We start from the raw sequence: 14,969 nt of genomic DNA on the forward strand, positions 1-14,969 counted from the left end.
CTCTTCCAGCTCTGAAACCATCTTGTTCTTCTGCCATTTCAGTCTCTATTTTGCTCTTCAGTTTGTTTAAAATGATGTAAAGTAAAATTTTGCTTGTGTGGCTAATAAGAGCTATGGTCCGGTAATTTGAGCATTCCTTTGGGTCGCCTGATTTGTAGAGCATTACAAATTCTTGCTTTTTCCATTCTTGTGGCCACTCTTGTTTTTGCCAAATCTTGGTGCATAGCAGGTGGATGGCCTGTTTTCCTGAGTTTCCAGAATGTATAATTAGTTCAGCAGGTATATTGTCTAAACCTGGCGATTTGCCTGCTCTAAGATGTTTTATAGCATCCTCAATTTCATTCATAAGTGGCGGAGGTTCAAGTTCTGTTCTTACTTCTGCTACGATTAGGCTGACTTCATTTTGCGGGAGGCAAAAAAGCTCTTCTCCACATTCTTTCCATCTGTTCATGACTTTTTCATTTTCATTTATAGTGTTCTTGTCTTTGTCCTTCACACATAGTTGGTTAGGTGAAAAGGGTTTTCGTTTCACAGACTTGATTTGATCGAAGAATTCTTTTGATTAGTTCTCTTTGTCGAATTCAGTAATCTTCTGGCATTCCTGTTCCAGCCAAGTACGCTTATCTCGCTGAATCTGTCGCTGTACTTTTCTTTTGAGATTCTTATATTCCTTTAAATTGTTGCTTATTCTAGCCTTTCTCTTTTGTTCGGCAGTTTTTACAGTTTCATCATTTATCCATGGCTTTGTCTTCTTTTGTTTCTTTTTCCCTAATGTTGTGTCTGTGGCGGGCAAATCTATAGATTTGATGCTTTGCCATAATTCCTCAGGCGGTGTCTCTTCTGAGATGGTTGTGAGGAGAGTTTCAAACTTATTTTCTGTCTTAATTTGGAAATTCGTCTTTATGCTTTCATCTTTGTGTTTTTCTACATCATGTCTTCGTGTGGGCATTGTTGTTTGTGCTTTGAATGTTTTGATTCTTACTTTTGCGCAAACCAAGATGTGGTCGGTGTCACAATCTGCTCCTGGTCGATTTTTGCAGTTGAGAAAAGATGTCATCCAACCTCTATTTACCAAAATGTAGTGAATCTGGTTTCTTGATTGTTGATCAGGTGAAATCCATGTATAGCATCTTCTTGGGTGATGTTTAAACATCGTATTTGTGATGGTCATTTTATTTGCTTGACAGAAAGTCAAAAGTCTCTGTCCTCTGTCATTACGTTGTCCTAGGCCATACGGTCCGAGACCGCTGTTCCTCTGTTCACCTTCTCCAACTTTTGCGTTGAAATCTCCCATTATTATGAGTGGATCTTTGTGCTTCAGGGAGTCTTTGACCGTTTGTAGCTGGTCATAAAAATCCTCTACTTCTTCTTCTGTGCTCTGAGAGGTTGGTGCGTAGACTGCGATAAGTGTTGTTTTTGTTGGTCTTGTGTCAAGCTTTTACCATAAGGATATGATCAGATACTGGATCATAGCTTATTAGGCTTTTCTTAGTCGTAGGATCTAAAATGATTTCCACTCCATTACGTCCGCCCTTGTCATTTCCAATGTATATGTTGCAGTGTTTATTTGATTCAAAATGGCCGCTGCCACTCCATCTGATCTCTGATAGTCCTATAATGTTCATTTTCAAGTGTTCTAATTCCTTTAAGAGGAGGTACAATTTTCCAGAGTCCAATAAAGTTGTACAGGCACCCCATTTTGCGAGATGGAGATGGAGCACAACATTAAACGCTAGTGTTGCTAATTTCACTTGTGACACAAAAAACTGCTGTCTACCATAACAAAGTAACTCTTTACAAAACAAAGTAACTACTTTTTATGCAATAAAATGCAAAGCAAATGTAATTTGCATGAAAAAATACCATTTACCACAGACATGTGCAAGTACAACGTGAATACAAACCCTGGTATGGGGTAAGTTGCTGGTTGTCCTCCGACTATGCCATGCCAATAGAGAGGTGTGCAGCAAATGAAGCAATTAAAAAAAAAAGAAGGAAAAGAACAATCATTTCAACTATTCCAAACTAAATGCACTACATCTTCCTCCACATTTGCATTTGAGCAGAGTTGATATCACTTCTGCACAACATAGACAACACAATAAAGCTAGATTTGATTAAAATTTAGCTTAATTCTATACTGCTGCTTTATCCATCCATCCATCAGTCCATTATCCAAACCACTTATCAAGGTCGCGGGGATGCTGGAGCCTATCCCAGCAGTCATTGGGTAACAGGTGGGGAGACACCCTGGATAGGCCGCCAGGCCATCACAGGGCCACACACACACACACACACACACACACACACACACACATTCTCACCTAGAGACAGTTTAGTACGGCCGAGTCACCTGGCCTACATGTCTTTGGACTGTGGGGGCAAACCAGAGCCCCTGGAGGAAACCCACGCAGACACGGGGAGAACATGCAAACTCCACACAGAGGACGACTCGGGACGACCCCCAAGGTTGGACGACCCCGGGGCTCGGACCCAGGACCTTCTTGCTGTGAGGCGATCGCGCTAACCCCTGCGCCACCATGCCGCCCATGATAATTGAATATATATGTTGGAAATAGCTGCCCTCTGTCGGGGGAGTAAAATTATAAGCTCGTCTCAGGGCTGTTTGGGAGGGAGAGCAGGAGAATTAGGAAAACAGGAGGTGAGATAGTGCCTAATCTTGACATGTCATTTACAAATAGGTCTTGGAATGTCCTTAAACTTTCCTTTTAGACTGTGTCATCCATTAAGGATGGGGCAAATAGGTGACTTCTATCGGGAGGGCCTTGGAGGGATGTAGAAAAAAATGTAAAGTGTCTGCAAAATCGGTACCAAATCTTCAGTGTGGAGAGTACTGTAGTTATTGGTGAAACGAGATAATTGGAGGGAGGAGCAAAGTATAGCAGGAAGTGATGTCGAGATTGAGCCTTTATTTTATTCTATTTGTTTTGCTTTCTTTCCCCATGGAAATGTGGTATAGGTGAAACAGTTTTTTTTTTTAACAAGCATGCAGCCAGGAGTGAGTCATCATCTAACTGGCAACCAGAAGACTCCAGAGGAGATCATGCCAGAAGTGCCCCGGCTCCACACGCTATTACCAACCATTTTAGTGACCGCCTACTTCTTGCAGGAATCAGTCTGATCACTTGAATCTACGTGAAATGATGTTATTTATTGATTTTCACCACAGTGCGGTCATTAATCGAAGGGAGAAGCTTAAAAAAGAGGGTGTTTTAAGCAGCGAGACAACGTACAGATTGAGGAGAACAACAGGGTGCAACTCCATCATATGCTAGAATTTGAGATCTGATACTATGAAGTAAGTTTATAGAGTCATGTGACCATCCCATTAACTCATCCCACGACTCTGATTCTGAGAAGCGCTTTCAGTTGCGCCCCAGCTTGTTTATTTATTCATTCACAGTAGGCGCTGCAGTTCCCGGCCAGCAACGGCCTCGCTCAAACCTCTCTTCTTATGCTGCTCTTGAACAACTGTGCTCTTTGCACAAGCTTTATTTCTGGCACGATAAGAGCTGTGCTGGTGACCTTAAACTGGTGTTGCAGCGATCTTTTGTAAATGATGTCCATCTCCTAGATTTTTTTTTCCCGTGACAGTCATAGAAATGGAACGCTGTGCCTCCGCAGTGCTTTTCGTCTGTTTTAACAAGACGTGCCACCATGTCTTAAAACCCCACTTTCCTTTAAACAAGTGAAATACCTGCTGCAGTTAAATCTTGTGACGATGTTGTTATTGGGTTGTCTGGGGTAGTCCAGCCTCGGGGGTCGTCCCGGGTCGTCCTCTGTGTGGAGTTTGCATGTTCTCCCCGTGTCTGTGTGGGTTTCCTCCGGGGGCGCCGCTTTCCTCCCATAGTACAAAGACATGTAGGTCAGGTGAATTGGTCATACTAAATTGTCCCTAGGTGTGTGTGTGTGTGTGTGTGTGTGTGTGTGTGTGTGTGTGTGTGTGTGTGTGTGTGTGTGTGTGTGTGTGTGTGTGTCGGCCCTGTGATGGACTGGCGGCCTGTCCAGGGTGTCCCCCCGCCTGCCACCCAGTGACTGCTGGGATAGGCTCCATTCGGATAAGCTGTTCGGATAATGGATGGATGGATGGATGGATGTTGTTATAACCAAGCAAACAGCCAAGTAAAGTAATTTCTCTCCTCAAGGCTTTGAGAAGAATAGTGAATAAGAACATGAATATTTAGCTGGCTAATAAAGATTATTATAAATGCCATCATTACATCGACTTAGTTTGATAGCAGCTTATGAGTTTTGTGGTTTGGCATCCTTTTGCTCTTGTGTCACTTTCCACGGCACTGCCTTATACAGTGGAAATGTATATGGGGGGGGGCAAACTGAAAGAATAAGATTCTCTTGCTTGAGTGGCCTAAACCTCTGCCTCAGTCATGGGAATACTTTTACCTTTTAGTCTCTGTTTTGGGGAGCTTGGGTTAATATAGAGATTGTAATCACTTTGTTCTCTTTTTTTAGACCCCCCCCCGTTTTCTTCCCAATTGTATCTGGCAACCACCCAATTTTTCGAGCCATCCTGGTCGCTGCTCCACCCCCTCTGCTGATCCGGGGAGGGCTGCAGACTACCACATGCCTCCTCCCATACATGTGGAGTCTCCAGCCACTTCTTTTCACCTGACAGTGAGGAGTTTCACCAGGGGGACGTAGCATGTGGGAGGACCTCGCTAACACTCCCAGTTCCCCCTCCCCCCCGAACAGGTGCCCCGACCTACCAGAGGGGGCGCTAGTGCAACGACCAGGACACGTACCCACATCCGGCTTCCCATCTGCAGACATGGCCGTTTGTGTCTAGGGACACCTGACCAAGTAACACGGGGATTCAAACCGCCGATCCCCATGGTGGTAGGCAACAGAATAGGCCACTATGCGACCCAGATGCCCACTTTGGTGCTACTCTAAGCTACCAGAGTACGCTCTCACCACCACTATGGTTCAAAGTGTCTGCATGTACTACCGAATACTCCTCACAAGGAGGAGTGCTGTTGATGTGCCCTGTCGTCAGTGATGTCTGTTGTTTTGTTGAGTTGTCACATGAGGTGGTGTTGTTGCATGTCACAGAGAGGACATGGATCAGGACGGTGATGCGGGGGAGCTGGAGGGCAGCAGTAACTCCGGGGGTTTGTCCCACGGCTCCATGGGCCCCCAGCTGCAGGAGTCCACCCCATCTCCAAAGCCGAGCATGGACCTGGACAGACAAGGTAAGACCGGAACCAGACCTGCGGGGTAAAACAGAGGCTTGACGAGGTGGCAGTCCAGTTTAAACATGGGCGGATGTTACCACATGTGAGGGACTGTTACATGTGTCCCACAAGCACTCGGCATTTTGTCCAGTCACCTCCAAGTCACTTCAGCATCAGCCTGTCCACAACGCTGTCTTCTCATTCCATTTGTGTATATGGATGTCTCATCTTGAGTTACATGCTCTGGCTTTTGTTTGATGTCACGTTCTCCTTCTATGATTTGGAGCAGTTTTAATGTTCTCTTACCACATTTGGTTACTTGTTTTGCCCATTGTTTTGATTTGTTGTCTGTGTGTGTGCGGGTGTGGACGCATTGTCATGCATGCATGTGTTATGCACGTTTGTGTGTGTGTGTGCGTGTGTGTGTGTGTTCATATGGAACTTCAGAGGAGGAGGGCCGTCCCCGACGCAGACGAACGCCACGCTTTCTCTTAAAGCCGTGAGCTTGGTGCACACTGGCTGCAGAAAGCAGGCAGGGCCTGCAGGTAAACAGGCAGACAACAGACAGACAACAGACAGAGAGGAAGTTTAAAAGACTGAAACACGAGGGGCGTCCGGGTGGCGCAGCAGTCTATTCCGTTGCCTACCAACACAGGGATCGCCAGTTCGAATCCCCGTGTTACCTCCGGCTTGGTCATCCGTCCCTACAGACACAATTGGCCATGTCTGCGGGTGGGAAGCCGGATGTGGGTATGTGTCCTGTTCGCTGCACTAGCGCCTCCTCTGGTTGGTCGGGGCACCTGTTCGGGGAGGAGGGGAACCTGGGGGGGAATAGCGTGATGCTCCCACGCGCTACGTCCCCTGGTGAAACTCCTCACTGTCAGGTGAAAAGAAGCGGCTGGAGACTCCACATGTATGGGACGAGGCATGTGGTAGTCTGCAGCCCTCCCCGGATCAGCAGGGGGGTTGGAGCAGCGATCGGGACGGCTCGGAAGAGTGGGGTAATTGGACGAATACAATTGGGGAGAAAAAAAGGGGGGGGTCCAAAAATACATGAAACACCTGGAATAAGACTTCCTTTTTATGAGTGGGCGGGGGGTGGGGCGGGAGGGTGAAAGGGTCTTTAAAGTAGATGTTTGGTTTCTGGGTAGATTTAACTTAAAAACAGTTGAACTATCAAACCGTATCCTTTCCACCCCGTTACTTCAGTGGGGGCTTATTTGCCTTAGTGGCTAATAATTACCCAATGTTGGGGCTTTTTTCAAGATTTAAATAAAGTTTCAGAGGACTACATGAGTGATACAATAAAAGGTACACTCTGTACCGCTGTACATATTACTTCATGTTCAACAGTTTACTACTGTAAAGCACTTTGAGTGGCTGTTGCAGCTAGAAAAGCGCTATATCAAATGCAACTTGATTGATTGATTGACTAGTAGAAATGGCGTCCAGACAATCTCATTTAACCTGACGGCGGGGTTTCTTGCATTCCTCTCTGTCAAAAGTCAACCTCGCTGATCAATATGAGTGTCCGGTAAACTCGATTAAATCCAAACAACACCCCTGCAGGAAAACAACCTCCTCCCCAGGGTCCATGTCCACCACATCTATGACCTCCTTCTTTTAGCAAATGTTACAAGAAGTAAATGCTAACTCAGGGGACGCATGGATCAGGATCAGAATCAGAAACACTTTGTTGTTTCATTTCATGCACTTGCGCACCTGAAATTAAATGAACCATCGTTTCCCCCAGCCCACAGCAGTGCAACACAAAGACACCGACACACATCCAAGAACTACAAGAACACATATATCCAAACTAACACATATATCTAAACTAAACAAAAAAAAAATCACTGTCCAGGAGAACGAACGCCAGCCAGGATGACTGTTCGAACTGCCGGTCTGCATGGGCTAGCAGTTAGCTTAGCCTGCCCCACTTCCACATCCTGTCATCCCCGCTGGGTGTGTTCCTCTTCGGGCGCAGCTCCGGTCAGAGCCATGGTCCTTGGGCCCACAGGATGTAGCAGACCAAGCTCCCTCAGCCAATCCAGCGCCAGCTCTCCCAGCTAGACGCCTTCGACACACCTCCCCGCACTCCACACGACCTCACTAAAAACACAGCCAAGGCTAGGTGAGGCCGCCGCCAGACCGCCCTCGGTGTTGGCGGAACTGCTGGTCTGCATGGGCTAGCAGTTAGCTTAGCCTGCCCCGCTTCCACATCCTGTCATTCCCGCTGGGTGTGTTCCTCTTCGGGCACAGCTCCGGTCAGGGCCGTGGTCCTTGGGCCCACAGGATGTAGCAGACCAAGCTCCCTCAGCCAATCCAGCGCCAGCTCTCCCAGCTAGACGCCTTCAACACACCTCCCTGCACTCCACACGACCACACTGAAAACACAGCCAAGGCTAGGCGAGGCTGCCGCCATACCGCCCTCGGTGTTGGCGGAACTGCTGATCTGCATGGGCTAGCAGTTAGCTTAGCCTGCCCTGCTTCCGCGTCCTGTCAGACCACCCTTAGTGTTACCTCCATAAACATGAATTATTTTTCTTTAAATGTTGAACCTCAGTTCATTTAAAAATATAATATAAATGTCCAACAAAACGAATTTAATCGAAGTAAATAAATTTAAAAGAGGTCAGGATTGTGTGAGGATCAGAATCAATCAGTTTTATTTGCCGGGTAAATTTTCACATCTAGTTCAACTTTGTGTTGTTTACTGTAACACTTGGACGTAACGTAAAATTTAAGAAAAGTAGCGTAGATAACAAAAAGTAGTATGGATAAAACTAGTAAACCGTAATATGAAAGGTAAAAGGGGATATGACGTTGTGTTTAAGTCAAGTCAAGTCAATTTTATTTGTATAGCCCAATATCGCAAACTACAAATATGCCTCAGAGGGCTTTACAGCAACACAACTTCCTTCCGATGTGAGGGTCCTTAGACCCTCACATCGGATAAGGAACAACTCCCTAAAAAAAAAAACCTTCAACAGGAAGAAAAAACAGGAAGAAGCCTCAGGCAGAGCAACAATGGAGGGATCTCTCTCCCAAGACGGACAACAATGCAATAGATGGTGTGTTTACACAATTTACACAATACAACATTGAAAGAATTGACATGAGCAGAATTATAATGGAATTATAAAATATATGAAGAATACGATGAGGAGGATGCCAAGCGGTGTGCAGACACCACCGGAACAGCCCAGGACCCGAGCCACGCGACCACCATCACCATGTAGACAAACACAAACAAACAAACAAATAAATAAATAATAGTAAAATAAAATAACCATAATAAAATAAATAAATACATGATAAAATAAAATAGAAATAAATACAGATTAAGAAAAATAATAAATAGATAAATAAGCTTGATGTTTATTCTGTTCTGCATTTGAATATTGGAAATCTGGATATGTTTGTCTTTAAAAAACAAGAATTCCAAACACAATCTTGGCTAATGTCAATAAAGTCTATGTTCGTGTTAAAAGAGGCAGCGGCAGTCAGGCTGTTCCTTAGTACCAACAAAATTTCTTGGTTTAAAAAAACAAAAATAATGCCTTCTACCCGCTGAACACTAGTCTTAATCTGCACATGGCTACGCCTTACTTAGCTCGCATCTGGCTCGGCATATATCTGGCTAATTTTCCACTTCTAGACCTAACTGTTTTATTTATTATATATTTATGTATGATCAGACAACTTCAACAAAGTACATGACATATAAGTCTATGTATTGTGCTAGAATACTTTTGGATATTTTAATAGCCTTTCACTTTTCAACCAAACTCAACCCAGCATTAGCCTAGATGATGCATAATATTTCGACGTCCCTCTGACATTTAATCAATGTAAAATGCTTAGCGAGTGTCTATATCAGAGAGTGATAATATAATTTACCCTGAGCAGGCGGTAGATCTTATATAGAGGTTAACGTATTGTCTTTAACTCCTCTGTTTCACTCCAGGTGGGGGGATGTCAGAGCTCTACGTCAGCGAATATCTTCCGCCACTGTTCAGCTCTCCCTTCTCTCCACTCCCACCAACGGAGGACCTCCGGGGACCTGGCCCTGGTAGATGTTGCCCCTCACCACCAAACCAACTCCAGGCCAAGCCCTCTCTTTGGAACTCCATGCGGCCCTGTGGTAACCCCCTGTCCCCCGCTGGCGAGCATCCCCTCCTGAGCACTGGCTTCTACCAGCTCCAGCTGCACGGGCCTTTTGTCTTGGGGAGCCGAGATCGCATCACTGCAGGTTGTGGGAACGGCACCCCGCAGACACTGCAGGTGGACTTTGGCCAGCCCTCCGCCTCCCCACCTTCACCTGCTACCCTCCCTTTGGACTTCGGGCCATTTGGGAGTTTCCTGTGCCCGCCTCCCGTCCAGCACCCCCGTTCCCTCACCCAGTGAACTAAGTGTGGTCCAATCAAAGAGCCAAATATACTTCCTGATTTAATGGGAAAGAGAGAGCTCTGATTGGTGCTCAACCTTGCTCTGAAGTTGAAAAAAAAATTGTCCAAGACAGGAAGCGTACTGTTTAAACTTCATTGTCTTGCATATTTCACTGAAGGATGACTACCCACTGCTCCTTATAGTAGTAGAATGAGTAAATTGGAAAGAATGAATTTCCCCATGGGGATTAATGAAGACTTCTTCTTTTTCTTTTTCTTCTGTGGATAGGGGGACCTCTGTCTCTGAAGTGAACAGAAATACAGCGAAACCCCTGGCTGTTGTGGAGCGACACTCTTGTTTATCCCTTTTAGGTAATTGGTATCCGGGACCGGCTTCTACCAAGGCAGTTGAATTAACTGGACATTCAAAGAAGGTTGAATCAGTTCATCTGGATACGACGTTTATTGACAGATACGTTTCATCACTCAACTAAGTGACATCTTCAGTCATTTTCTTACCTGGATTATTGAGGATGCATCAATACAATTAGCTGGACATTAAAAAAACACAGAATTGTTTCTAGAAGCACAGTGGAGGTCACAAAGCACAGCGTCACTGTGTGTACACCAACCACTAGAAACGGGAGAAACCAGGCATGCAAAGTCCCTACATTTGCTCCAAATCAAGGAATGTACATATCTGGGTTCCTTTATGGTCCACTTATCAGAGCCACAGCTAGAAAGCAGCAACTTCATTCATTCATTTATTCATCTTCAGCTACTTCTCCGGGGTCGGGTCGCGGTAGCAGCAAGCTAAGTAGGGCAATCCAGACGTCCCTCTCCCCAGCAACGCCCTCCAGCCTCCTGGGGGATCCCAAGGCGTTCCCAGGCCAGATTGGACATGTAGTCCCTCCAGCGAGTTCTGGGTCTACCCAGGGGTCTCCTCCCAGTTGGCCGTGCCCGGTAAACCTCCAAAGGAAGGCCCCCAGGAGGCATCCTAATCAGATGCCCAAACCACCTCAACTGGCTCCTTCACGTCGAAAGGAGCAGTGGCTGTACTCCGAGCTCCCTCCGGATGTCTGAGCTCCTCACCCATCACTGAGCCCAGACACCCTACGGAGGATACTCATTTCAGCCGCTTGTATCCGCGATCTCACCCTTTCTGTCACTACCCAAAGCTCATGACCATAGGTGAGGGTTGGAACGAAGATTGACTGGTAAATTGAGAGCGTTGCCTTCCGGCTCAGCTCCCTCTTCACCACAATGGTCCGGTACAACATCTGCATTACTGCTGATGCTGCACCAATCCACCTGTCAATCTCCCGCTCCATTCTACCCTCACTCATGAACAAGACCCCAAGCAGCAAGTTTACCAGCACAAATGGATGGTGGCACAATAAACACAGTTGCTGGCAGCGTGAATGCATCGTAATTATTCTTATCCACATCATATCAGAGCAGTGCATTTAAATACAAGCTGCATTTCTCCACGTTATCTATAAAGAGCCTGTCATCTTGTCAGCTCAGATGATAACTGTCTGTCTTTAGTCTGTACAACCACCATCTCTGACATCTTTGTCAATCTCTGGACCTTTGAGACACGAGTCAGTCCTCCTTAATTTCCCCTCAAACACTTCGTGGAGAACTGAATATGATTTTTTTTTGTAAACAAAGTGGAATTCAATGCGAGAGCACCGTGTGATGGTCCTGCAAATCCTGGCACAATGACTTTGGGTTTTACTTCAGTGCGTGTGCTCGTTTTTTTGTTTTTTTGGGGGGGGGTTTTGTGAAGGCTTTTTACAAATGCTCTCTCCTAGTTCCTCGCTTTGACTTGAGGGGTCACAATACAGTTTTTGCAAGGTGTAGAGTGATCTGTCAACACTCTGCTCAGTCGTGATGCCATGCTAGTTTATGTTTTGTAAAGTACCTTTAAAGAATCTACTTGATGAACAGAGTATGCTTTGTAGCCTGTATATAATATTGTGTTGTGTAATTGTAAATGCTACTACAGTACAAGTAATTCACTGAACACAAACACAGTCACTCAGGTTCTGCAACGCTGGGGATCTCCACACCAGGACAGAGATTTGAATCATTTTTTTCTAACTGTTTCTGGATAGACGTCCGTTTTGAAGACATTTGGAAAAATGGTATGTCCTTTGTTTTTTTTTGTTTTTTTCCCTTAGTCGCATCGCAACTCAGTGTAAGAGTTCCAACAAGACAGTTTTGGTTTTTTTTGGGGGGGGGGTTTAACAAATGATGTCACGGTCCAAAGCCAAATATCACCCACCTGAGAGACGTCCTTCACTTTCAGCAAGACTGCTCAGCCCCCATCAGTCAGGTGTTTCTGTGCTGCAGCTTTGACCTTCTTTTCGGCCAAACACAAGTAACCCTACGGAAACCTGTGGAAGGACCACTAGCGGCACGGCGGCGCAGTGGTTAGCGCGGTCGCCTCATAGCTGGAAGGCCCTGGGTTTGAGCCCTGCGGTAGTCCAACCTTGGGGGTCGTCCTGGGTCGTCCTCTGTGTGGAGTTTGCATGTTCTCCCCGTGTCTGTGTGGGTTTCCTCCGGGGGCTCCGGTTTCCTCCCACAGTCCAAAGACCTGTAGGTCAGGTGACTTGGCTGTACTAAATTCTCCCTAGGTATGAATGTGTGTGTGTGTGTGGGCCCTGTGATGGCCTGGCAGCCTGTCCAGGGTGTCTCCCCACCTGCCGCCCAATGACTGCTGGGATAGGCTCCAGCATCCCCGCGACCCTGCGAGCAGGGTAGGCGGTTCGGATAATGGATGGATGGACAAGTAATCCTACCGGTCGATTTGATTTGTAAAAAATGGGGCCTGGATAGATATAGATTTTTTTGGGGTTGAGTCCCAGTAAGGAACAGAAAAGTCAACACAATCCATTCTTTTAAGAGGAGCCATCCAGAGCGCCATGGCATTCATTTTGTTTTTGGTTTTTTGTGCATTGCAGCGTTGCAGATTAAGGCTGTTTTTGTTGATTAAATTAACTACTGCAGTGTGTTACCTTGAGCTCCCATTGAAATATGCTGTGATGTACTTTGAAAAGAGGCCCATATGTGTATATGTGTAAATATGTTAAATGGCAATGATAACCTCTGAAGTCCACTCATGCAAGTGAACGACTATATCAGCAGAGATAATCATGAATGTATATGTCAATATGTAAAAACATGTCAAGTACTAGACAAAATCGTGTATTTGAACATACTTTTAGAATAAATTAAACATCTGTATATTCTAAAAATGCCATGTAGTGCAAATAGATCCCATAATTTGAGCATCCTCATGTGTTTTTGAGGACTTAATATTCATTCATTCATTCATCATCAGTCGCTTCTCTGGGGTCGGATTGTGGTGGCAGCAAGCTAAGTAGGGCACTCTAGATGTGCCTCTCCCCAGCAACGCCCTCCAGCTCCTCCTGGGGGATCCCAAAGGGTTCCCAGGCCAGGCTGGACATGTAGTCCCTCCAGTGAGTTCTGGGTCTACCCCAGGGTCTCCTCCCAGTTGGGCATGCCCAGAAAACCTGCAAAGGAAGGAGCGCAGGAGGCATCCTAATCAGATGCCCGAACCACCTCAACTGACTCCTTTCAACGTGAAGGAGCAGCGGCTCTACTCCGAGCTCCCTCCGGATGTCTGAGCTCCTCACCCTATCTCTAAGGCTGAGCCCAGACACCCTATGGAGGAAACTAATTTCAGCTGCTTGTTTCCGCGGCCTCACCCTTTCAGTCACTACCCAGAGCTCATGACCGTAGGTGAGGGTTGGAACGAAGACTGACTGGTAAATTGAGAGCTTTGCCTTCCGGCTCAGCTCCCTCTTCACCACAATGGTCCAGTACAACGTCCACATTACTGCTGATGCTGCACCATCCGCCTGTCAATCTCCCACTCCATCCTACCCTCACTCCTGAACAAGACCCCGATATACTTGAACTCCTTCACTTGAGGCAACAACTCATCCCCAACCCGGAGGGAGCAATCCACCATTTTCCGGTAGAGAACCATGGCCTCAGACTTGGACTTAATAGATAAATTCAATTATTTATTCATTCATATGCAAATGTGTGTGTGTGGGGGGGGGTTGTTGTTTTTTTCCCCACCAGTATGTCATATTTTCCCGGCCCAAAATGAGGTAAAGCAAAATTCACAGGACAAGAAACGAGACATTTTATCGTAGTTTGACCCAGCCTCGGCTCGCCTCCATCCTACCCTCCTACCCTCCTCTATTTATTTCCCATGTCTGTCTGAAACATACGTGAGATGTGTCGAAGGAGCCGGTTGGAGATCCACGTCTGTTGAGACGTTTGTCCGTTTACATGCAGGAGGCTCCGGATGTGACCGCCAGGGGAGGAAAGGGAGTAGAAGCACTGCCTTTTGTCAAGTCTTGTTTTTTTTTAAAGCAATTTATATATTGTTCTGCTTCTATGATGTATGATGATTTATAATTATTATATTTTGTAAAAAAAAAAAGAAAGAAAAAGAAAACGATTAAAATGAACAATGGCTGAGGTGTTGGAAGCTGTTGTTTCTGTTGTTGTGTGTTCTGCTTTACAGAGACTCAATACACCTGACAGGGCAACACAACCAGAGGGGTTTTCTGTGCACTGCATGGACCCCTCCATGCCGGTGACCGGCAGGGTAAAGGGAGGTGGTGTAGGCTTCGTTATTAACAAGTCATGCTCCACCCAGGCAGTTACACACCTGTGTCTCCTAATCGGGTTCCTCAGCAGAGACTCTGCTGGTTGATGAGGAGACACAGGTGTGTAACTGCTTGGTCGGAACAAAAGCCTTCACCCAGACCCGCCCTGTCTGGATAGGACTGCCCACCCCTGAGCTAGACTAACTCCCTCTGCTGGTGGGTAAGAACAGACACTTCTCTTCATCTTGCGTTTTGCGCTTCGTTGAATTTGGCGCCCCGGTGGCTCACCTGGTAGAGCGCGTACCACATAAGGCTGAGTCCTGGACCTCCGGGTAGCCTGGCAGTTTATTCCGTTGCCTACCAACACGGCGATCGCCGGTTTGAATCCCCGTATTGCCTCCGGCTTGGTCGGGCGTCCCTGCAGACACTATTGGCCGTGTCTGCGGGTGGGAAGTCGGATGTGGGTATGTGTGTCGCTGCGCTAGCGCCGCCTGTGGTCGGGGGGGGGACTGGACTGTGCAGTCCTAATCATGTTCTGCATTCTCATGCTGGTCTGCTCGGACATGCCTATTAGCGCCTTTACGGAGGATGTTGCGAGGACAGGCTCCGACTGAGCCCGAGAGGCCTTCGTACAGGTGATGTGGCATCTGGAGGTCTCATGTGCCCTGATGTTTCCTACCTTCATTATCTTGTTACCGATGACGAATGAA

The 14,969-nt window shown here is 46.5% G+C and overlaps 1 protein-coding gene across 1 annotated transcript in view; it reads left to right on the top strand.

The window, feature by feature from the left end:
* mier2 (mesoderm induction early response 1, family member 2) overlaps nucleotides 1-9,512 on the top strand; it is a 48,087-nt gene extending 38,575 nt beyond the window's left edge. The window contains exons 10-12 of the mRNA XM_056277101.1: nucleotides 5,092-5,231; nucleotides 5,661-5,758; nucleotides 9,184-9,512. Coding sequence (XP_056133076.1) covers nucleotides 5,092-5,231; nucleotides 5,661-5,716 — 196 coding nt within the window. The 3' untranslated portion in view covers nucleotides 5,717-5,758; nucleotides 9,184-9,512. The remainder of the gene's footprint in view (nucleotides 1-5,091; nucleotides 5,232-5,660; nucleotides 5,759-9,183) is intronic.
* The last annotated feature ends 5,457 nt before the right edge of the window (nucleotides 9,513-14,969 follow it).

This window comes from Lampris incognitus, chromosome 3 (assembly GCF_029633865.1).
Source record: "Lampris incognitus isolate fLamInc1 chromosome 3, fLamInc1.hap2, whole genome shotgun sequence".
Classification (NCBI taxonomy): Eukaryota; Metazoa; Chordata; class Actinopteri; order Lampriformes; family Lampridae; genus Lampris; species Lampris incognitus.